At 47.3% G+C, this 24,327-nt stretch overlaps 1 protein-coding gene across 3 annotated transcripts in view; it reads right to left on the reverse strand.

Annotated features, from left to right (window-relative positions):
- Nucleotides 1-8,653: 8,653 nt before the first annotated feature.
- Nucleotides 8,654-24,327, reverse strand: part of PDIA5 (protein disulfide isomerase family A member 5) — a 124,350-nt gene continuing 108,676 nt past the window's right edge. For 2 of the 3 annotated variants that reach the window (XM_023728800.1, XM_023728799.1), the window contains exons 15-17: nt 19,305-19,375; nt 9,336-9,451; nt 8,735-8,881 (exon numbers count right to left, since the gene is read on the reverse strand). In XM_023728800.1, coding sequence (XP_023584568.1) covers nt 8,764-8,881; nt 9,336-9,451; nt 19,305-19,375 — 305 coding nt within the window. In that variant the 3' untranslated portion in view covers nt 8,735-8,763. Of the gene's footprint in view, nt 8,882-9,316; nt 9,452-19,304; nt 19,376-24,327 lie in introns of all 3 variants that reach the window. The other variant, XM_004373622.2, reaches the window with a different exon arrangement.

The raw sequence follows: 24,327 nt of genomic DNA on the forward strand, positions 1-24,327 counted from the left end.
TAATTAAAATGAGAATAGGCAGATCAGTGGAACAGAATGTAAAGTACAGGATTCAAACACATTTTGAAATTTACTATGTGGTAAAAAACGGCCTGACAGTGAAGAAAAGAGAAATCATTCAAGATGGTGTTGGCGCAAGCAGCTAGCTATACTGAATGAAAAGAAAAAAAAGCTGGATTCCTCATTTCTTAAATCAAAATAAATTTGTGATGTATGTAAAAGTACCAGGAAAAACACAAATAAATGTATATATGATCTTGGATTGGAAGTGTTCTCTGAATCCATGTATCTATGTATATGCACACGCACACATATATACATGTACCCACATTCTCTCTCTCACACACACACACACAAGCATACTACATATTTTTTTTGTAAACCAAGCAAAAAGTGTTGGAAGAATACACATCAAACCTGACAGTAGTTATTTGTGGGGTATGGAATTGGAGAACAATAAAGTGACACAGTCTCTCTCTCTCTGTACATATCATTCATTGTTGTTGTTGTTAGGTGCCGTCGAGTTGGTTTTGACTCATAGTGACCTTATGTACAACAGTATGAAATGGTGCTTGGTCCTGCGCCATCCTCAAAGAGTTGCTATGTTTGAACTCATTGTTTCAGCCACCGTGTCGATCCATCTCGTCAAGGGTCTTCCTCTTTTTCACTTACATTCTACTATACCAAGCATGATGTCCTTCTCCAGGGACTGATAACATGTCCAAGTAAGTGAGACAAAGTCTCACCATCCTTGCTTCTAAGGAGCATTCTGGCTGTACTTCTTCCAAGACAGATTGGTTCATTCTTCTGGAAGTTCATGGTATATTCAACATTCTTTGCCAACATCATAATTTAAAGGCATCGATTCTTCTTCATTGTTCCCTATTCATTGTCCAGCTTTTGCAAGCATATGAGGTGACTGAAAACACCATGTCTTGGGTCAGATGCACCTTAGTCTTCAAGGTGACATCTTGCTTTTTAACACTTTAAAGAGGTCTTTTGCATTTTTTGACTGCTGCTTCCATGGGTGTTGATTTTGGATCCAAGTAAAATGAAATCCTTGACAACTTCAGTCTTTTCTCTGTTTATCGTGATGTTGCTTATTGGTCAGGTTGTGAGGATTTTTGTTTTCTTTATGTTGAGGTGTAATCCATATGAAGGCTGCAGTCTTTGATCTTCATCAGTAAGTGCTTCAAGTCCTCTTCACTTTCAGCAAGCAAAGTGGTGTCATCTGTTTACTGTAGGTTGTTAATGAGTCTTCCTCCAATCCTAATGCTGTGTTCTTCTTCATATAGTCCAGTTTCTCAGATTATTTGCTCAGCATACAGATTGAATAAGTATGGTGAAAGGATACAACCCTGATGAACGCCTTCCCTGATTTTAAACCATGCAGTATCCCTTTGTTCTGTTGGAACGACTGCCTCTTGGTCTGCGGACAGGTTCCTTATGAGCACAATTAAGTGTTCTGAGATTCCCATTCTTTGAAATGTTATCCATAATTTGTTATGATCCACACAGTCAAATGCCTTTGCATAGTCAATAAAACACAGGTAAACCTGTTTCTGGTATTCTCTACTTTCAGCCAAGATCCATCTGACATCAGCAATGATATCCCTTGTTCCACGTCCTCTTCTGAATCCGGCTTGAATTTCTGGCAGTTCCCTGTCGATGTACTGCTGCAACTGCTTTTGAATGATCTTCAGCAAAATTTTACTTGTGTGTGATATTTTTGATATTGTTGGATAATTTCCGCATTCTGTTGGATCACCTTTCTCTGGAATGCACACGAATATGGCTCTTTTCCAGTTGGTTGGCCAGGTAGCTGTCTTCCAAATTTCTTGGCATAGACAAGTGAGCACTTCCAGCATTGCATCTGTTTGTTGAAACATCTCAGTTGGTCTTCTGTCAATTCCTGGAGGCTTGTTTTTTGCCAATGTCTTCAGTGCAGCTTGGACATCTTCCTTCAGTACCATCAGTTCTTGATCATATGCTACTTCCTAAAATAGTGAACTTCAACCCATTGTTTTCGGTACAGTGACTCTGTGAATTCCTTCCATCTTCTTTTGATGGTTCCTTTGCTGTTCAATATTTTGCTCACAGAACCCTTCAATACTACAACTCAGGAGTTGAATTTTTTCTTCAGTTCTTTGAGCTTGAGAAATGCCGAGAGTGTTCTTGCCTTTTGGTTTGCTATCTCCAGGTCTTTGCACATATCATTATAATACTTTGTTTTCTTGAGCTGCCCTTTGAAATCTTCTGTTCAGCTTTTTTACTTCATCATTTATTCCTTTCGCTTTAGCTACCCTACGTAAAAGAGCAAGTTTCAGTCTCTTCTGACATCCGTTTTGCTCTTTTCTTCCTTTCCTGTCTTCTTAATGACCTTCTGCTTTATTCATGTATGATGTCCTTGATGGTCCTCATCTGATCTTCAGTCATTAGTGTTTGATGTGTCAAATCTGTTCTTGAGATGGTCTCTAAATTCAGGTGGGATAATATACTCAAGGTCGTACTTTGGCTCTCATGGACTTGTTCTAATTTTCTTCAGCTTCAACTTGAACTTGCCTAGGAGCAATTGATGGTCTGTTCCGCAGTGGGCCCCTGGCCTTGTTCTGACTGATGATATTGAGCTTCTCCATCGTCTCTTCCCACAGATGTAGTCAATATGATTCCTATGAATTCCATCCAGCTAGGTCCACATGTATAGTTGCTGTTTACGTTGTTGAAAAAAGGTATTTCCAATGAATAAATCATTGGTCTTACAAAATTCTATCATGCAATCTCTGGTATCATTTCTATCACTAAGGCTATATTTTCCAACTACCGAACCTTCTTTGTTTCCAACTTCTGCATTCCAATCACCAATAATTATCAATGCCTCTTGACTGCATGTTTGATCAATTTCAGACTGCAGAAGTTGGTAAAAATCTTCAATTTCTTCATCTTTGGTCTTAGTGGTTGGTGTGTAAATTGGAATAACATGTAGTTGTATTAACTGGTTTTCCTTATAGACCTATGGATATTATCCTATCACTGACAGTGCTGTACTTCAGGATAGATCTTGGAATGTTCTTTTTGACGATGAATGCGCTACCACTCCTCTTCAATTTGTCATAGTAGATCATATAATTGTTTGATTCAAAATGGCCAATAACAGTCAATTTCAGCTCACTGATGCCTAGGATAATGATCTTGAAGTGTTTCATTTCATTTTTGACAACCTCCAATTTTCCTTGATTCATATTTCATACATTCCATGTTCTGATTACTAACGGATGTTTGCAGCTGTTTCTTCTCATTTTGAGTCATGCCACATCAGCAAATGAAGGTCCCAAAAGCTTTATGCCTTCCACGTTATTAGGGTCGACTCTACTTTGAGGAGGCAGCTCTTCGCCAGTTGTATTTTGAGTGCCTTCCAATCTGAGGGTCTCATCTTCTGGCACTATGTCAGGCAATGCTCAGCTTCTACTCATAATGTTTTCACAGGCCAATTTTTTCTAGATGTACATTGCCAGGTCCTTCCTCCTAGTTTGCCTTAGTTTGGAAGCTCCACTGAAGCCTGTCCACCGTGGGTGACCCTGTTGGTATTTCAAATACCAGTGGTATAACCTCCAGCACCACCACAACATGCAAACCACCACAGTATGACACTTTCAGACAAATAGTGGGTACTATTCATGCATATACATCATACATGCATATACATGTATACCATATTAATTTGACATATACTTGCATATGTACATACATATACATATGTAATAAACATATATACCAAATTAATACCTACATATATATTTCTTTCCTTTTTTCCTATATTAATACATGTAAAAGTAAATTTTTAAAAAGGCGACATTAGTGAAGAGTTATTTTCAAGTCTTTTGGTCCAGACAAATCTCACTCCAATGTCCTGAGGAATGTGAGAAACGGCGAAATCACACTCAAGGACAGGGAAGACTTTATTGAATGGGCATCCTCAAAGTAATGATTACTAGGGGCTTGTAAAGGAAACAATCATCATCAGGAGGAAATATCACAATTAAAAATCTTGTTGGCCATGGGAAAGAGGAAGGAACCCTGAATGAGTCAGAGGACTGGTGTTTGTATCAGGGACCTGCCACTTTTGTGACCTTGGATGAGTTACCCAACCTCCCTGAGCCTCAGACGCCTCCTCGCAACACCATGGAATTGTGTGAGGATTAAATGAAATGGAGTTAAAATTGCTTCCAAACTGCAAAGGGCTGTGTACAGGCAAAGTATTATTATTCTTTCATAGGATTGATTCATCAAAGAAACATGGTAGACATAGTATATCCAGACTTCAAAACAGGATTTTTAAGATACATGTATTTTTAAATTTTATTGTGGTAATTATATATAGGAGACTTTGCCATTTTAACTATTTTAAGGGTATAATTTAGTGATATTAATTACATTCACCATATTGGGAAGCCATTACCATTACCTATTTCTAAAAGTTTTCCATCACTGGACAGAAACTCAGTTTCTGTTATTAAAGAGTACCTCTTAAGCAATAGCTCCCCATTCCCCACTCCCCTCAGCCCCTAGGAACCACTAAGCTACTTTCTGTCTCTATGCATTTGCCTATTCTTGATATTTCATATAAGTGGGATCATACACTATTTATCCTTTTGTGTTTGACTTATTTCACTCAGCACGATGTTTTCAAGGCCCATCCATGTTGTAGCCTGTATCAGGACTTCATTTCTCTTTACGGCTGAATAATATTCCATTGTATGGCTATACCACATTTTCTTTATCCATTCATTAATGGACATTTGAGTTGTTTCCACCTTTTGGCTATTGTGAATAACGCTGCAATGAACACGGATGCTCAACAAAACCTTTGACAATGTTTTTCATCATATCCTTAAGGAAAGGCTGGAGAAATATGAGCTGGAAGCTGGCACAATTAAGTGGGTCAACAACTTGCTGAATGCCAAGCCTAGGGATGCTGAACTAATGGATTGGCAGGAAATTTCTATTAGCTTGCCACAGGAGTCTAGGTTCCTATCTTTTTCAATGTTTTTATTCTTATCAAACTTGCTAGTGATGTGAAAGTAAGGAAAGAAAACACATCAGAGGCAGAAACAGAATCTCAAGCATTCTGGTAGGCTAAAGCAAAGATGAATTTTCAGGATAAAATGTAACTGGAGTAATTGTGTCTTACAATTATATCCATGGGAGAAAGATGTGGCAGTATGCTTCCAAAAAGATTACAGCCTTGGAAACCCTATGGGGCAGTTCTACTCTGCCCTATAGGGTCACTATGAGTTTGAATTGACTTGACAGCAGTGGCTTTGCGTGTATAGTCATGTCAGAAATCATCTTTGCAAAGATCTTTAAAAATTGTAATTCCTGGAGCTAGCAAGAATTTGAAAAAACAGGTAATTTCATATACTCTTGGTAAGAGTATAAACAGGTACATTTTTGAAGAAAAATTGACAATATGTATCAAAGGCCTTAAAAATAAGCATATCCTTTGACCCAGAAAGTCACTTCTGAAAATGTGTACAATAAGACAGCCAGAGATGTCTATCCCAGCATATTTATGGTAGGAAATAGCTCTGAATAACATATACATCCAATAATACATACTTGTAAGTAAATAGTGGTATTTACATAGAATGAAAGACTATACAGCAGTGGTTCTCATTGGGGCTGATTTTATCCCCTGACATTTGGCAAAGTTTAGAGACATTTTTGATTGTCACAACAGGGGGAGTAAGGGGTGTTCCTGGCATAGTAGGCAGAGGCTGGGGATGCTGTGGAACATCCTTCAATATACGGGATAGCCCCCTATAACAAATAATTATGTGACCTAAAATGTCAATAGTGCCAAAGCTGAGAATTCCTGCTACGTCTTTTAAAATTATGTGGAGGAAGACTATCTAATGATACAAGAAAATGTTCGACGTATTTTGTAAAATTTTAAAACGCTTACAAAATTATGACTTCATTTTTGTGTCATGTGCCCAAAAAAGGGAAGACTACGTACTATAATATGCAACCATTGATGATGGGTAGCAGGATTAGGGGAGCCCTGATGGTGCTGTGGTTAAGAGCTTGGCTGCTAACCAAAAGGTCAGCAGTTCGAATCCACCAGCTGCTTGTTGGAAACCCTATGGGGCAGTTCTACTCTGCCCTATGGGGTCTCTATGAGTTGGAATCAATGTGACGGCATCTGGTTTTGTTTTGTTTAGGATTACGAGTGATTTAAATTTTCTTCTGCATGCTTTTCCGTGATTTTCAAAGTTTCTTATAACGCATGTATTATCCTGAATACCAGCAAAGAAAAATATGCAATGAAAATTAATTGCCAAGGATTGGTCTTTCCAATGAGAAGTGTGAAAAAGTTTTGGCAGTTTTTCTTGACGCTGAGCCTATAATTTCAAACTAGATTAACTGAGATATAACATCCGGAATGAAGGGTTCACGGTCTTCTCTCCTTGGTGCTGGCAAGGTCTCATCTGGAATCTCGTGTTCAGGGCTGGACATGTTTTATTCGGCATAGAAGAGTTGCATATTTACACTGCACCCATTTGGGCAGAGAAAAATGTGTTGTTTTTTCCCCCTATTAACTGATGTAGTAGAAATGGTCATCTCGTTTCTGATCCAGTAAATCAAAAGTTCTCTTTAGGTGGCTCTGGGATGACTTCGGGTAGATGCCCAGTCTTCCCAAGTTTCCGCTCTTCCCTCCCCTCTTCCACAGCATGCGCCAGGGTGTCTGAGGAGGGTTCACCTTATCCCTGGCGCTGCCAGGAAGAAGGGATCCAGATCCACACCCCTGTCCTGCAGCTCGTTGCTGCCCCTGCTGGTCCACATCGCACCTTGCAGCGGTGGCCCTTCCTTAGCCTGACTGGGCACCCTTTGTCTTTCATGCTGAGCGAGCTCCACTTTATTCCCACAAGTACTGTGGGTCCCCCAGGTCTGCCTGTGATCTCATTGCTGTGATGTTTTCTGGCAAGCTCCTCCACCAGACTCTCAGACAACCTGCATCCCCAAGCCCACAGGGGCACGTGGGAATTCTGGGCCCAGCCAGGCAGGATGCTGGGATCCACTGAGAAAATTAAACACAAGCCCTCTCTCTGCTAAACTGGGTTGCTAACTTTATGTATTTATTCATGGTGTGTTCTTTTCTTCCATTTATATTTCGATGTAATTTCAAACTTACAATAAGTTGTATATACCCTTTACCCGGATTCACCAGTTGTTTACATTTTGCCTTATTTGCTTTCTCTCTCTCTGTGTTGGCATATGCCTATCTATTTTTTCTGAGCCGTTTGAAAGTTTCAACATACAGGTTTAATGCACTTCTTATCAAAATCCCAGCAAGGTTTTTTGTAGATACATATTATTCTAAATTTTTTTTTTATTCTAAAATTTATATGGAAAGGCAAGGGAACTAGAATAGCTAAAAATAATTTTAAAAAGGCAAAACAAAACGGGAAGAATCAGTCTATCCAGTTCAAGACTTATGATACAGCTATAGGAATTGAGACCAAGGCCAACACAGCCTTGAGGAACTCTGAGGCTGGCTGCGGCTCTCAGCCTCCTCTGAGTGGATCCAGCAGCAGGAAGGACCCAGGCTAAGAGGCAGGGTGGGGCCAGGTCCAGGAAAGCAACGGTTATTCCAGAGGGCCATCTTCCCAACAGGGCCACAAGCAGCACTCCCAAGCACCAAAGCTCAGGCAATCCCCGCTTTGTGTTAGTCTAGGAACCCGACCCTGAGGATCTCTCCTTACTACGTAGGCAAAAGAGCCACAGGACCTCAGAGGTGCAGCTCTGGCTCTGGCCGCCCTGCTGGGCCACAGGGCCGGTGTGAGTCACGTGGGGATGTGGAAAGGGGAAGACCAGTGGAAAAGACCAACCAGGTAAGAGATGTAACACGAGCAGAAGGCAGAGCGAGGAGCCACTGGTGAGCGGGGCCTGTGAGCGGCAGCCATCTGTTACTGAAGAACGTGAGGGAAGGTTTGGAGATTACGGTGGTGGTGGTAGGAGCTGATTAACAGACCTAAACATCGGCACACCAAGAACACGACATCCGTGTCCCCCACACTGTCACCCCGGCCCCCTCCCCCACCCCACCCTCAGTCCCCAATCGACCTTGGGCACCATGCTCACCCTGATGTGTGTGGTGACTTCATTTTCCTTAAAGGGAGAGTGAGCAAGCTCAGAAGAGCAAGACGGAGAGAAGGAGGCAGGAGGTGGAGAGGAGGAGGAGAGAAGACAGAAATAGCAAGTCTGAGACGGAAACAGGTAACGCATTCCAGGAAAACACACCAAAACTGGAATCCTGACAATGGGGCGAAAGCGAACGTTTGGCTACATTTGCGTCGGCGTCCCGTTTTCCCTGGTCATCCTACTGTTTTTCCTCTCAATAACCGGTCACATTTCACTTACCAACAGAATATTCTGTGGGCCCGTTTTCCTGTCCTGCTTTCAAATGACTGACGAGGGGAGGGCACCCATGACCCTCCTCACCTGCCACCCTTACCCCCTCAGCCATGCCAGTGCAGTGCCGTCCCCGCCTGGAGAGGGCGAGGACTCAGGGAGACCACGAGCACCCACCTGTTAGGCCACAGGGAGGGTTAGTACGGTCTTCATGAGGAAAAAAAAAAAAACCACACGGCCAAACAATTGGTTTAATTTTATTTCAAAATTGTACAAAATGGCCATAAGCGGCTGTAAAAAACTTTGTCTTCAGAACACGTGTAAATTCAGAAAGAACAAAACAGGTATCATTCACAGTGTAATGGAAAAGCTTTCTCTGAGGCAGAAATTACAACTCTTCCTTCTTTTTCGCCAGCTTCTCATGGTCTCCCTCTCGGAGGGTTCGAATAAAATTGGCAAATCCCAATTCCTGAGGGGAAAAGGAGAGAGGAGCAAAAGAAAACGGAACTTAAGCCTCAGACAGGGACACGGACCTCCTCTCCTCTCCCCTGTCCCTCTCCATGGGGGCCCCTCTGGACAGACTCCAGAGGCCATAACCAGAGGGGGCAGAGTGGCGATGCGGTGATGCCCAGGACACAGCCAGAAACCCTGCCTGGCTATGCTGTCGTCCCACCATTCCCAGGCCAGCCGGAGAAGCAGGCAAGGAAACTCTGCCAGACCTAAGAACCCACGTGAGAACCCCTGAGGCTCTCCTCCCATGTTAAGGCTCAGCCAGGCCAGAGCCTGTGTCCTCTCAGCTCTGGTTTCACAGCTGACGGGCCAGCCCCCTGTGCTGCCCCTCCTCAGCAGCTGCTTCCCTGCCAGGCAGCCCGAATAGCTCGGGGCAGACGCCTCCCCAGCTCACCGTCCGATCGCTGTCGTACTTCTCTACAAACTTTCCGTAGTGGTAGTAGTGGAAAGTAGGGTAGGCCTTGATGGCCTCCTGCTGACACAGGTCCTGGTTTTTGTCTTTGACGCAGTCAACGGCAGCACAGGTAATCTACAGGGCAGAAGAAAGAGGGGGTCAGCACAGGGCGTCTCTGTGCTGAGGCCTGGATGCCGAGAGCCCCTCTGCACACAGACTGTGCTCTGGCCCAGCATTCCCAGGATGTGGGCTTTCTTTGATCTTCTCCCCAACAGCAGGAATGACTTCACCAAAGCATGCCCAGCACAAAGCTCCCTTAAGGTTGAAGGCGCCTGTTGTCATTTTCTAAGGCAAACAGGTAAGGTTAGGGAATTTGGCTTATAGTGCCATCAGACTACCCTTTAAAATCAAGAGTATAATGACCATAAAGGAAATGATGGCTTGAAAGCATTTGTAATGATGCTTTCTGTGAGGCCCTGTGGATGCATTCATTTATCAACAAATATGCCCTGAGCATCTGCTAGAGAACGCAGTGTAATACCAAGGTTAAGAACAAGAGCTTTGAAGTCAAGTTCTCCAAGTTCAAATCTGGGCTTGGTCACATATTAAAACCTAAGGAAAATTACCTAGATTCTTGGTGTCTCAATTTCCACATCTGTAAAATGGAAATAACAGTAACAGCTAGGTGTTATGGATTGAATGGTGCCCCTAAAAATGTACATCAACTTGGCTAGGCCATGATTCCCAGTATTGTGTGGTTATCATCCATTCTGTGATCTGATGTGATTATCCTATGTGTTGTAAATCCTAATCTCTACAATGTTAATGAGGCAGGATTAGAGGCTGTTATGCTAATGAGGCAGGACTCGATCTACACGATTAGGTTGTATCTTGAGTCAGTCTCTTTTGAGATATAAAAGAGAGAAGCGAGCAGAGAGGAGAGGGACCTCATTAAAGCCAAGCAAGAAGAGCCAGGAATGGCGTCTTTGGACCAGAGGTCCTTGCGCTGAGAAGCTCCTAAACCAGAGGAAGACTGATGACAACGACCTTTCCCCAGAGCTGACAAGAGAAAGACTTCCCCTGGAGCTGGTGCTCTGAATTCGGACTTCTAGCTTCCTAGACTGTGAGAGAATAAATTTCTGTTTGTTAAAGCCATCCACTTGTGGTATTTTTGTTACAGTAGCACTACAAAACTAAGACACTAAGCTATTGGGATATTATGAAGACTGAGTAAGAATTTAGGTGAAGCAAATTAGCACGGGATCTGGCAGGCGGTTAGTGGTCAGTAAATGCTAGCTGCGATTATAATCACTCCTACCAGCCTGTATGGAGCCCTGATGGTGCAGTGGTTAAGAGCTTGGCTGCTAACCAAAAGGTTGGCAGCTTGAATCCACCAGTGGCTCCTTAGAAACCCCATGGGGGCAGTTCTACTCTGTCCTATAGGGTCGCTATGAGGCACAATTGATTTGATAGCAACAGGTTTGGTTTTTTTTTTCCACCAGCCTGTGTAGGAGTCCCTCCGTCGGTGGTGTAAACAGTTTATGTGCTCAGCTGCTAACTGAAAGATTGAGGTTCGAGTTCACCCAACAGTGCCATGGAAGAAAGGTCTGGCAATCTACTCCTGAAAAATTAGCCATTGAAAATCCTATGATGTTAAGTTCTACTCTGACAAACACAGGGTTGCCCTGAGTCGAAATGAACTTGACAAAGAAAAAAAAAAAAACCAAAATCATTGCCATAGAGTTGATTCTGACTCATAGTGACCCTAGCAACTGATTTTTCACCAGCCCATATCAAAGGGCTAAGGAGCCCTGATGGTGCAAAGGTTAAGCACTCGGCTGCTAACCAAAAGATTGGTGGTTCGAACCTACCCAGTGGCTCCTCAGGAAAAAGACCTGGTGATCTGCTTCCATAAATATTACAGCCAAAAAAAAAAAAAAAAACCCCTCTGGGGCAATTCTACTCTGTCACACAGGGTCACTATGAGTCAAAAATTGACTCGATGGTACCCAACAACATATAAGTTGCTAAGAGCTCAGCATCTAATCAATGAGTTGGATGAACAGGCAATTCCAACATGGTGTGATATAAGGTATGATGGAGCTGGTACAGGGAGCAAAGAGAACCCAGGGGAGTGGAGGGAGCAAAGGCTCTCTGCAGGATTTGCCACCTAAGCCAAGGTCTGAAGGAGTAAGAGAACATTCCAGGCAGGAGACACATTCCCAACACTAGAAGAAGTAGCGCGTGACTGAAGCAATCAGAGTTCTCTGTCAGAAGGAGGTTCCCAAACTGGCTGTTGGCCTGTTCTAGCCCATCTACCAACTCCCACACACTGGGAGGACAGATTGTGAGGGAAGTCCTCTCATCAGGAACATTTACTAAAGCCCTACTATGTGCCTAGATGTTAGAGGCACAACAATGAACTTGATAAAGACCAGTCATCAAGCAACTGACATTCTTACTGCAGAAAGGCCGTTAACAGACACATCAACAAACACACGAGATCATTTTTGAGCCTCACGAGTGCTCTGAAGACACTCAAAGTGGGAGATTCGATAAGGCAACACCCAGAGCAGGCTGCTTCAGCCAGGGTGGCCAGGGAGGCCTCTCTGAGGAGAGAGCATTTGATCCAGACCTGAATGATGAGGAGGCAGCAGCGGGCCACGTGAAGGCCCAAGGAAAGGAAATCCCAAACGGAAGCAACATCACCTGCCAAGACCTGAGAGAGGGGCGAGCATCTGAGGGCCAAAGCCCGGTAAGGAACCCACACTAAAGTGCCACTACGGTTTGAAATGTCAGACTGTTGAATAACCACGATGCACACAGGTCTCTGGGTCCTCCTTATTCACATGTGAGAAGAGGCCCCCTTCCCAGGCAGGAGAGCCCTGCGGCCACAAAACAATGCTTGCTAGTCACTGACTGTCAGGGATTGATGGAATCCTAACCCCCACACCTGTGAATGTTTGGGAACAGGGGTTTCTTTGTTATGTTAACGAGGCCATATCAGTGCAGGGTGTGTCCTAAACTTAATCATGTCTGAGTTCTAAGGAGCAGCACAGACAGATACGCACACCCGAATGGGGAAGAGAGACGCCACATGAAGATCGCCAAGGAACCGAGGCATGCCGGGGCCACAGAAGCTGAGACGAGGATCTAAGGATCTTCCCCAGAGCTGTCAGAAAGAGAGTGCCTTCCCACAGAGCCGGTGCCCTGAATTCAGACCGTGAGAAAATAAATTTCATGTCCAGTGGTCCATACAGTGACCATGAACTGTTTCAGCCTCTGGGGTTTACTGGGAAGCTGCTGTATTATTGATGCCGTGTGCCGCCACAAGGCAGGAGCCTTTATGACTGTTTCAAACCCAAGAAATGAGCGTGTGCTGCACGTTACTGTTTTTACCGGGTGTTGTATGAGGTGTCTGAATTTTTGGCAGGAAAAAGAGAAATTTGGAAAATTTTTACTCGTTACACATATGTACCAATAGACCCCAGTGGGGACTCTGGGGTATAATTAGTGGTACTTCATGTGTACCGCTAAACACGCAGGGCAGGCTTGTGGGAGGGGGTAAGCAAAAAAATTCACAAAACCTACCAAAAATTCAGACACACTCAATGATCCGTGAATGACAATACATGGTATCAACCAAAAATTCAAAGCAGCAAAGAACTGGGTTACCAAAGGGTTAAAGCCACCTAGGAGACTAAGATACTCACCTTGTGCCCCAGGTGAGCAGGTGAGCAAGCAGGGCTATTGTTCTGACTGTAGGACTGAGAACCAGGTATGGCCCTCCCCCACCCTGGCTGCAAGTGAGCCCCGCTTGCTCATCTTCACCCCACCCTCACACCTCCTCCTACCCCTCATTATATAATGTCCTATAAAGCAAGACTTTTTAGAGCAGAGTCTGCAAACTGGCCACGCACAATCCATAGCTGGCTCTCACGCCTGTTCTATTTGAACCACATAGCATTGTTTTTAAAAATAAATTTGAATTAGCTGCCAATATAGGAAAAAAAAAAAAGCCAGAAGATTTTAAGTAGAAGTTTGGCTTTCCAGCTTCTCTTTAAAAGTTAGAAGAAGAGATGATGGCACTCATCCTGCATTCCCACAGGCAATATAACTGGCCGCAGTAGAGGACAACTGTCTCCTTTACGCCTTTCACCGCATCGGCCCTGGGCCCAGTTCACTCAGGCCAGCAGGCTGGCCCCTACAGGCTCCCGAGAGCCCCTGCCTCAGCCTCTAAAGCGCTTTCTGAATTATTTAGACACGTGCAGCAGGCCGTCCACAGGGCTCCATTTCTCGGGGCCGTCGCAGTGCGGCAGGTGCGGTGGGGGCAGGCATGATGGGGCCTGGCCCAGGGGAGATCAGGTTGGTGCCCCCCACCTCCACACAGCCTCTGCTACCCTGTGAAAATGTCTGATGAGCGTTGCTCCAGGCTGCTGCTCTCCCAGCATCCACTTTAAGTTATGAATTAATTTGTACAACTGCCCTGGAGCTGTTGGAAACCTAGTGTATGGTTTTATAAATCTACTAAACTAAAAATGTGTTTACTTATTCTGAGTCACCCAAACCAGCTGCCAGCCGCATACCAAGAATGCTGCTTCTAGCTGCAAAGGCTGATCCACCCTCAGCTGCTATAGAACAGGAGACAAGCTGCCTCTGCTTCCTGAAGGAAGCGGGCTTGGGCTCTTTGGAAACAAGCAGCAATGTACCTCTTCATCTATCCCAATTTCACCCTGTCTAAACGCCAGCCTCCGTTACACCCACTCAAGATTTGCACTGAACATGCACGCTGAACCCACAGCCCAGAACGTGCACCCTGTAACTTCTAGATTGGCTCTGTGGTACCCATTGCAAACCTGATTCTGCTGAGTCGATTCGGACTCATAGCCACCCTATAGGACAGAGTAGAAGCGTCCCATAGGGTTTCCAAGTCTGTAATCTTTATGGAAGCAGACTGCAATGTCTTTTTTACATGTGGAGCGGCTGGTGGTTTTGAACCACTGATCTTCTGGTTGGCAGCAGAGCGCTTTAACCACTGTGCCACCAGGGCTCCTTGGCTCTATGGTAGTTAGCACAAATTCCTGTAGCATATGCTGTTGGTGCCCTGCCCGTGTCCCCTCTGCCCAACACTTGCCACCAGCACCCGCTACCCTTGGCCTGAAGGCTTCCCCCCAGCCTGCAGGGAGTTGGCAGTTACAGCCCCAGGGGTGGATGGGAGTTGGGGACAAGCACCCTGACTTCCTTGATCTTTGAATGGAACAACTCTGTGGTGCATCCCTGGAGAGGAAGTTCCCCACACACCAACTTGCTCGTTAACACGCGCCTGCCTTGGCTTCCTTCCTGTTCCGGTCTCACTTCCTCCATCCACTCGGTGCCTCCTGAGATGGCCTCACGAGTACACCACCTGAACTGGAATCCCAGGGCTGGGTCTGCTCATGGGGGAATCACACTCAGACAATGCCTGCTCATTGATGTTCACTTGGGCCCTTTCCAGCTGGGTAACTCTGGGCTAGTCATTTCACCTAAGATTCAACTTCCTCCTCTGTTAGACAGGGGTGGAGTCCTGGTGGCACAGTGGTTAAGAGCTCGGCTGCTAACCAAAAGGTCGGCAGTTGGAATCCACCGGTCACCCCTTGGAAACGCTATGGGGCAGTTCTACGCTGTCTTATAGGGTCGCTATGAGTTGGAATCAAATCGATGGCAGCAGGTTTGGTTTTGGTTTTTGGAAGACAGGTGTACTAACAACACCTAGCTGATTAAGTTGTTGTGAGGATAAAATGACATAATACTTTTGAAGTATCAGTGTAATAAGGGCTCTCAGTTAATATCAAATATATTAGTCACCATTTACAGAGATTCCCGATGTCATAGGAGCCCTGGTGGCTCAGTGGTTAAGAGCTTGGCTGCTAAACAGAAAGTCGGCAGTTTGAATCCACCAGTCACCCCCTGGAAACGCTATGGGGCAGTTCTACTCTGTCCTATCGGGTCACTATGAGTCGGAATTGACTCGACAGCAATGGGTTTTATTTACGGTGTTTAAGATGTCATGAGAAGTCCCTGGGTGGTGCAAATAGTTAAGTGCTCTACTAGCTGAAAGAGTGGCAATTTGAATCCACCCAGAGGCACCTTGGAAGACAGGCCTGGCGATCTGCTTCTGAAAGATCACAGTCTTGAAAACCCTATGCAGCAGCTCTGCTCTGCACACATGGGGTCACTATGAGTGGGAATCGACTCAGTGGCAACCTACAACAACAACAGGTGTCACAGGAGTCCCTGGGTGGTGCCAACTGTTAAGCTTGGCTACTGACTGAAAGGTTGCTGGTTTGAATCTACCGAGAGGTGCCCTGGAAGAAAGGCCTGGCCATCTGCTTCTGAAAAATCATCCACTGAAAACCCTGTGGTGCACACTTCTACTCTGACACACATGGGTCATCATGAGTCAGAACTGACTAGTGGGCAACTGGAAGGTTGTAGGACTGTAGGGAATTCAAAGACAGATGAGGTCTCTGCCCTCAAGGAGCTTTCAATCCTGATGGGCAGATGATCCCATAAATGTAGCAGGAGGATGCAGCATGGCCAGAGTTAGAGCAGAGACGTGGGTCAATCACCAATCACAGAAGAGGGGTCTCCACTGCATCAAGGCCTCACTCCTGAGATGACCTTCAAGGTCATCTGGCCAAGAGCTGCACCACTGGCCTTGCCCTGGGCTGAGAACACCTGCATGTGTGGTGAGAGATAGGCGCTGTCTTGGGAGCCCAGCTGCCACCTGCCCCTGCCTGTGCTCCCAGCCTCCCACCACGGGTCCTTGTCCTCATGACCCGTTCAAGAACACCATCCACTCCAACACTAACAGTCTGCAGCCCTTTCTCCACCTAGCGTGTCAACTGACAAGGTTGCCAAGTAAGCTCCTGGGAGGGGGTGGAGGCTCCCCAGCTAAAATATGAGCTGCCTCACACAGCTTTATTGATTCAGTAAAATACATCTCTGCCGGAGCTAATATTGACTTTGGCTATGAAAATGGAAGTGAACAACCAACTGCATATTGATTGGGGAAGGAACAGGGACTGTCTTCTGGGTGGTAAAAAAATACAATTCCAGCTAAGAGGTGGCAGCAGGGGGGTGTCAGGAAGAACCGCGAGTCGGCAGATCCAGTTCTTGCTGCCAATGACCCGCTGGGCGTCCCTGGGCAAGGACACGTCCTCTCTCTGGGGCTTGATCCTTCATGTGTAAAAGGAGAGTGCTGGACAGGCCAGCGGTTCCCAAATCCCACCCTGGAGCCAGCAGCAGAGCCAGCTCTCAGGAATCACAAATTCCCAGAAGCACCTGATGGGACTCTGATAGGACAGTTGTAGGATGGCACCCAGTAATCGTGGCACCCAGCCTGGAGTGTAGAGTGGGCCCCAGCCACGTTAGTCCCCCAGGCCACAGAGTCAGGGAGGGAAAGAGAGGCCCCCACTTCCCTGCTGTGACCATGTGCTGCCTCCAGAAACCCCAAAGCCAGGGACAGAGAAGTTAGGAAGTATGCTCCTGAAAACGAGTGAGGGCGATCCCTGGCTTGGAATAAAGGAGGTTGGAAGGAGGGATAGAGGGAATAACAGGGACAGAGAGAAGGAACCCAGGAAAAGGTCAGTAACATTGCTGGCCCAAGTTAAGACAAGCAATCAAAGGCATATCCGTGTCTAGAGAGGGGTTGTCAGGGCACAGAGGGGCCCTGCGCATCCCCGGGTGCTGCAAATGGCTAAGCGCTTGGCTATTAACTAAAAGGCTGGCGGTCTGAATCCACCCAGAGGCATCTCAGAAGAAAGGCCAGGTGATCTACTTCCCAAAGCTCAGCCACTGAAAACACTATGGAGCACAGTTCTACTCTGATACACATGGGTTTGTCAGGAGTTGGAATCGATTCCATGGCAAGTGGTTTAGTTTTGGTTTTGGTGCAGCAGGGAAGGGCTGCCTCCTCATGGTGCTGGTGGGGGACAGGTACCATGCCAGATGGGGCTGTCTCCTTCAGGGCTCCCCAGCCACCTGGGCCCCTGGTGCCTCAGCCAGATCTGTGCTCCTGACACCACACTCCCCAGCACTGCTGGAAAACGAATCCCAGGCTCCGTGTGGCCGAAGGGTGCCCTCAGAATCCTTCACAGACCTCCTGGAGCCTGCAGAGACCTGGGAGATCAGTGGGGCAGGAAGGCCACCCCTCAGCCCTCCTCCCGTCTGCCCAGAGCACCGAGTCTGCTGGGTGGAGGGGTTGGGAGCTACATGGAGCATCTGCTACTCAGAGCAGCTCTCAGGGGGCATAAAAAACCACCTGCCATAGAGTAAACACCAACTTACAGTGACCCCATGCGTTTCAGAGCAGAACTGTGCTCCGTAGGGTTTTCAATGGCTGGTTTTTCAGAAGTAGATCGCCAGGGCTTTCTTCCAAGGCACCTCTGGGTGGACTTGAACCTCTAATCTTTCAGTTAGCAGCTGAGCATGTTAACTGTTTGCACCATGGCATAAGACCTCCCCAAACCAACCAGCTCCAGCCCCTGGAGTTCCCAGAGCAACCATGGTGTTGTTTGCACAGGGCCTGGGGTAGGACCGGGTGCGGAAGGTGAGGGAGATGGAGATGGGGAAACCCTTCCTGCCTCCCCTCTCCATGCAGGCCAAGTGGCAGGCAGACAAAAAGGTTTCTGGCCCTCACAGTCCTTCCTGGACGAGCAAGGGTGCCTCAAGGGCACAGCCAGGGCTTGTGGGTGATGACGGGACTCCTTGAGTCCAGGGAAGGGTCCCGGGGGCATGAGTGTCCCTGGTTTGTCCCCACTCTCCATGAGTGCAACCTGCCCTCCACCTGGCGTCCTCCGACTTGAACGCTGTCCAGTTCTCACAGTGCCATCTCTGCCCCACCTCAGGCATCAGTGTCGCTGCCTCTGCCAGGCCCAGAAGGTACCTGCAGGCCTGACCTCCTTTTGGCTACAATCAAAGCCTTTTGGCCCAGCAGAAAACAAGAGCCTTCGCCCTGAATAATTCATCTCTGCCCACGTGTGCCTCTGCACCTAATGCCTCCCCGCCCTGGCTGAACCCCTGCTCTTGCAGCCTCGCTTGCGCGCCCTAGCGTCCCGGACCCTCTGCTCAGTCTGCTGCTGGCACTGGCTCCGTCCAGCCTGCCTGGACCCAGCCAGAGAAAACGTCAGCCAGACTTTAAAGAAATAGGTGCTGCAGCAGAACTGCATGTGACTTGGGGTCTGGGCGTGAGTAAGCGAGCGTCCCTACATGACCACGTGTTTCTAGGACCTTCTACGACTGGTCCCAGGGCTGGGAAGGGTCTCCATGGTCATCTAGACCAGCACCCCAACTTTACAGAGCCCTGGTGCGTCAATGTGACTTATCCAAGGTCACACAGTTTAGAAGCAGCCGAATCGTACTCCCCAAGTTCAGAGTTCCTGCCCCTGGCCCATGCACCCCGTCTCCCAGCAGTGGCCCAGGGCTGCCCCTGGCTGCTGGAGCTGCCTGGGCTGTGCCTGGCACCCACCCTGGCCCCTCTAATGCAGTCTGCAGCTCTAGCTTGTTCATTTTATGCTTCATCAGTCGGCAGCTACAGGAGCCTTTCACTTCTGCTGGGTGAGGCTGCTCTCCTCCACCACAGCCTCTTCCAGCTGACTTTTGTTGGATTTTTTTATTTGTATTTTTAATTACATATTGGTAATACATGACTACAATCCTAGTGTAAAAAGGTTCAGGCACTAAATAAAGAGCTGACTCCCTTTGCTGTGCCCCTCCTCCAAGCCACCGCTGTTAACAGTTCAGTGTATCCCCTTCCGTTGATGTTGCAGCATAGACCTCTGCCTGCTGGATCTTATGAAAATGTCCTGCCTCCCCAGGAATCCCCAGTCTCTGCAGAAACCGTACCAATTGAGGGAAGGAGACCTGGGGGGCGGGGAGGGGCAAGCAGGAGGAATGGGTGGCAGGGCAAAGCTGGAGAAGGGACAGAGATGAAGAGGGGCATTCTTACCTTCCGGTCCTCTTTGAAGACATGGGCGGTGGCAGTAAAGTGCGGAATGACCTTCTTACAGTGTGGGCACCCTGTGGAGAGGGCAAGAAGAGAAGACTCAGGATGGAATTGAGCACCACGGGAGGCCGCAGGCCAGGGGCACTCCCTGGAGCCACCAGAGGCCTTTCCAGAGCTCTCCCTTCACCAGACAGACTCTGGGGGTTCATCTGATTCCCACGGCCACCCGCCCCACTGTCAGGTTGCTGCAGCAACCTTATCACTCAGACCACCCAGCTGAGGGCTTCGTCCTGCCTGGGACATCCCATCCCACACCCAGCCATGGGGGGTGGGGTGGGCAGTCACTACAGTCTTGTTCTGAGCCCCTTCCATGGCAGGGCTGCCCTCATGGCCAGAAGGACCCAATCCAGCAAGTAGAGGGAGTTTTGGGCTTAGAAAAGGAAGATCCGTGCTCAGGAGTCTCCAAACCTGTTATAAACCCTCTTCTCTTGTCAGGTGACAATGGCAAATCTCTCCATTTCATGATGGAGACAAAGTGGGACTGGGAAAGCGCGGGGACCAGGGCAACCTCTCTCCTCAGCCTCCACAGCTCGTGCTTTGCTGCCGACTTCCACATTCCTAGCCACCCCAGCCCAGAGGGTGAGCAGCCAGACCCGGCCCCGTGTCCTCATGCTGTCTCTCCACCCTTCACTCTACAATCAACCCGAACCGCAGATCTAGTTAACCAGGGACCCAAGGGGGCCAGGCCAAGATGAAGACAAGCTTATAGGGAGTCAATTTCCTGTCCCAGGGCAGAGGCAGGTCAGAGTGGACAAGGGCCATCACTGCAGAGGCCCTGGTACCACAGTGGTACACGTCCCTCCCCGCCATCTTGTTTCTCCTGCTCTGTGCATCACCTGAGCCTTCTCCATCTCTGACGGAAGCCTCTCAGCAAAGGGCAGGGACTTGTTTGTGGGCCACTCTCTCCTTCTGTCCCGGGGAGCCCAGGTGGACACCCACTGAGGAGAGCACCCAGGAAGCCGCAGGCCGCTCTGCCCTGGCTCCTCCTCTCTCCCTTGGCCCTTGCCGCCCTTCAGCCTTAGTACAGCATAACCTACCTCCTCTTTCAACCACTCCCCAGACACCGCTGAACAAATCTGCCAAGAGAACAGAACTGCTTTCCCTGACTGTGGTAATTAATCTGGTTAAAAAAAAACACAGGTGGGAGAGGCCAAATGCCCTGTGGGGAGAGCTGGCTCTGGCCCACCACTTCTGACACACGGCTGTGGCTGGGCACAGCAGGCCACTTCGAGAAGGCTCCACGGTGATGACATCGGAGGGAAATAGGAATGGCTCTGCTCATCTGCTTTCTCTCTTTTTCAAATAACTACGAGTGGCATTTCAAAGGGTTTTGTGAAACCAAATTAAGGCTAAGCTACAACTCTCATTTGAATTTAGCACTTGAGCCAGTTCCTGAGACAGGTGGGACCTGGCGTCGGGGGTGGGGAGAGGGCTTCAAGGGATTTTCCCAGCATCTGATGCAAAAGGAGAAGACAGCTTGGCTGTTACTGGATTCAGAGAGAAGTCATTTTTGTTCTGATGTCGGAACTAAATGAGACAAAGTGCCCTGCGTATCCTAACTCATTGCAGATACCGGGGAAATGATGTTCTTAATTCCCTAAAACGTCAATTGCAAGTTACGCTTTGCAAATTTGACCTAGCAGAGGAAAGAATCGCTCGAATTCACAGAAATTTCATACTATAAAGGAATGAAGTTATATAATTTTCAAAATATTAAAAAAGCGTGATCTCTAGTTACCAAGGTATGTCAAAGGCATACGGCGCGGCTGGTAACAGGCAGGGCGGCCTCTTGTGAACGGCATCTGAGTCCACTAATCAAATTAAGCTGCTTGAAAAATAAGCTACCCCCTCCCCTAAATATCATTTCATTACTAGTTTTTCCTTTTTAACCTCTTGGCTTATTGACAGTATAACGGTAACTGTCAGCCTACTGCAGATTCCAGTTACCGTCCATTTAAAATCACAGGCCTCAGATTAATGGCCTTCGGCTGCATTTAATTTTCTCATTACCCAAAAGCAAGAGCAAGAGAGATGAAGAAGGGGAGGAGAGGCTGTTTTAAGCAGGGCATGAAGATGTTTCCAGAGGTGTCAGGTGGGCCAGGAGAGGCAGGCCTTTTTAATTCAGGCCCTTTTTAAAAAGGCACCACCTCTGGGCAGCAAGAAAGCAAAGGAGCCTCCCAGAGCAGGGAGAGAGGAATAAAGATGGAAAAATTCTGAATCTGGAGGCTCAGCCAAACTGGTCTAGGAAGGGCTGTCACCAGGACAGACCAGTCAGCTAAGAGAAGCATCCAACAGGAGAGAACAGTGAAAGGCAGGAGATCTGCAGAGAAACTGGGGAGGAGGGATGCGGATGGGGAGGTGGGGTGCGGGGAGACAGGAAGTGGGGGAAGGTGGGATGTGGCGCTTGGAGGGATGTTGGGGGGAGAGGAACGTAGGGGAGCAGGAAGTGGGGGGGAGGCAGCATATGGGGGTGGTGGAGAAGATGTAAGATTACGCTTTTGCTTTTTACCTTATACCTTTATCAGGTATTTGACTTTACTCACTGACCTTTTAGTATTTAGAGTCTATATACTAAGTACATATTCTTTTCATCATTGAAAGAAATGAAAAGATGAATTTCTTTGTCCTTGGATAGTCTCTCCTCCCTCCTAGCCCACTGGTGAAGAAGCTACCTCCTCTGAAGTACTGGGGCAGGACTGGGGGTGGGGGTGAGAGAGATGTGAGACTCCAGGGATCAAGCCCTTTGCCGAAAGTTGAGCTGCTCAATGCCACTATCCTGAATGGATTACTGAGTCCCGACAGGCCTGGCAGGGATGTGTCTCCTTCCCCAGCATCCCTGGGCCCAGGACCCTGCAGGCACACAGCTATTATTTGGTGAGAGGAAGGAAGGCTGTTAGTATGAGGACAAGCACAAATGGAAAATAAACAGGGAAAGCCCCCATTTGAAAATAGGGGAAGGAGCTGCTCCCTCCCCACTGCTTTCTCTAGATTTTCACTTGTAATTGTAAATTCTTTGTCTTTCTAAAAAGTATGTAAATGTGACTTCAGGTAATTCTCCTTATAAACCAAAACAAAAAACAAAAAACAAAAAAAAAAAAAACCATTATCATTGAGTTGATTTCAACTCATAGGGACCCTATAGGACACAGTAGAACTGCCCCACAGGGTTTCCAAGGAGGCTGGTGGATTTGAACTGCTGACCTTTTGGTTAGCAGCTGAGCTCTTAACCACTGTGCCACCAGGGCTCCAATTCTCCTGTGCCTTCCGGTTTTTCCAGGAAGGAGAAGAGCGTAAACTCTGATGGCCTAGCCAGAAGGATTAGAAAAACTAACAATTATCTTTACAATGTGAATGTAACCAAGAAGGTCAGCAGTTGAAATCCACCAGCTGCTCCCTGGAAACCCTAAGGGACAGTTTTACCCTGTCCTATAGGGTCACTATGAGTCGGAATTGACTCGACAGCACACAATAACCTACACAATGGTTAAGATTTCTTTCTGTCTTTGCAATCTCTTAGCAGATTGCCTGTGCTACATCATTCTGGTAATGCTTATTCAATAATCAAACTTTTCTTTCTCTTCTATTTTTTGGTGGAGAGGATTTCTGGGTTGGGAGGAGTAGATTTCATTACTAATAACTTTTCCCCAACATTAGCACCTCCAGCATGGTGGGTGTGACCATTCCAGATTCCCTGGGGGTTTGGGAGCCTGTCCGCCCTGCAGCCAGCGGGGGCCTTGTGTCTATCATGAAGGTCCCTCAGCCAGGAATGAGACAGAGAGAAGCTGAGGGGATGCGATGGCTCCAGCCCAGAGGTCTGGGGGCTCTTCCCAGATTTCCAGCAACAGAGAGGGGCATTTCTGGGGGAAGCACTTAGTGTGGACGTCTAAAGTCTGCCCAGTGGCTGGTTGTCATGGATTGAATTGTTTCCCCCAAAAATATCTGTCAACTTGGCTGGGTTCATGATTCCCAGTACTGTATGTGTACCATTTTGTAATCTGATGTGATTTCCTTATGTGTGGTAAACTCTGTCACTATGATGTAATAAGATGGATTAGCGGCAGTTATACCTCATTATACTGATGAGGTATACAAGATTGGATAGTGTCTTAATCCAATCTCTTTTGAGAGATAAAAGAGAGAAGCTAGCAGAGACACATGGGAACCTCACATCACCAAGAAAGCAGTGCCGGGAGCAGAGCACGTCCTTTGGACCTGAGGTTCCTGTGCTGAGATGCTCCCAGACCAAGGGAAGACTGATGCATCACAAGGACTTTCCTCCAGAGCCGACAGAGAGAGAAAGCCTTCTCCTGGAGCTGATGCCCTGAATTTGGACTTGTAGCCTACCAGACTGTGAGAGAATAAACTTCTGTTTGTTAAAGCCATCCACTTCTGGTATTTCTGTTATAGCAGCACTAGATGACTAAGACACTGCTCAAGGACTCCTGCTTCTACAGCTAGGTTCTCAGTCACTGCTGAGAAAACTCAATCTCTGAATCATGCCTGTGACAAAAACAGAGAAGGCCACCCCAGGCTGGAGGAAGGGCATGGCTGCTACCTTGCCACAATACCTCAGGCAAGTCACACTCTCTCCGGGGTCTCAGGCCTCCAACCCCCACTCTGTCCAAAGGAAGATGTTAGCTTCTTAGAATCCACTCAGTCTTCTAGGAACACTGTGTGGAGAGAGGAGGGCAGTGAGGGGCCCTGTGAGGAACTGAGAGGGAACAGGTACCACCCTGAGAAGAAAAGGCAAAAACAGAGGGACTGGAGGCTGGTGTGATAAATGTGTCGGCTGCCCGAGGGATGGAGTCAGAGTCTGTGGTGCTAAGGGGAGCCCAGCAGGCAGCCCCTCCCGATGGTGAATCGACAAGAGACGTTACAGATTCCTGATACTTGAAGAGTGTGGGCAGGAGAGGAGCAAACAGGAGGGCTGGCTACAACTCAGTGAGTTTATGACTAGACTGAGCTG

This window comes from Trichechus manatus, unplaced genomic scaffold (assembly GCF_000243295.1).
Source record: "Trichechus manatus latirostris isolate Lorelei unplaced genomic scaffold, TriManLat1.0 scaffold00026, whole genome shotgun sequence".
Lineage (NCBI taxonomy): Eukaryota > Metazoa > Chordata > Mammalia > Sirenia > Trichechidae > Trichechus > Trichechus manatus.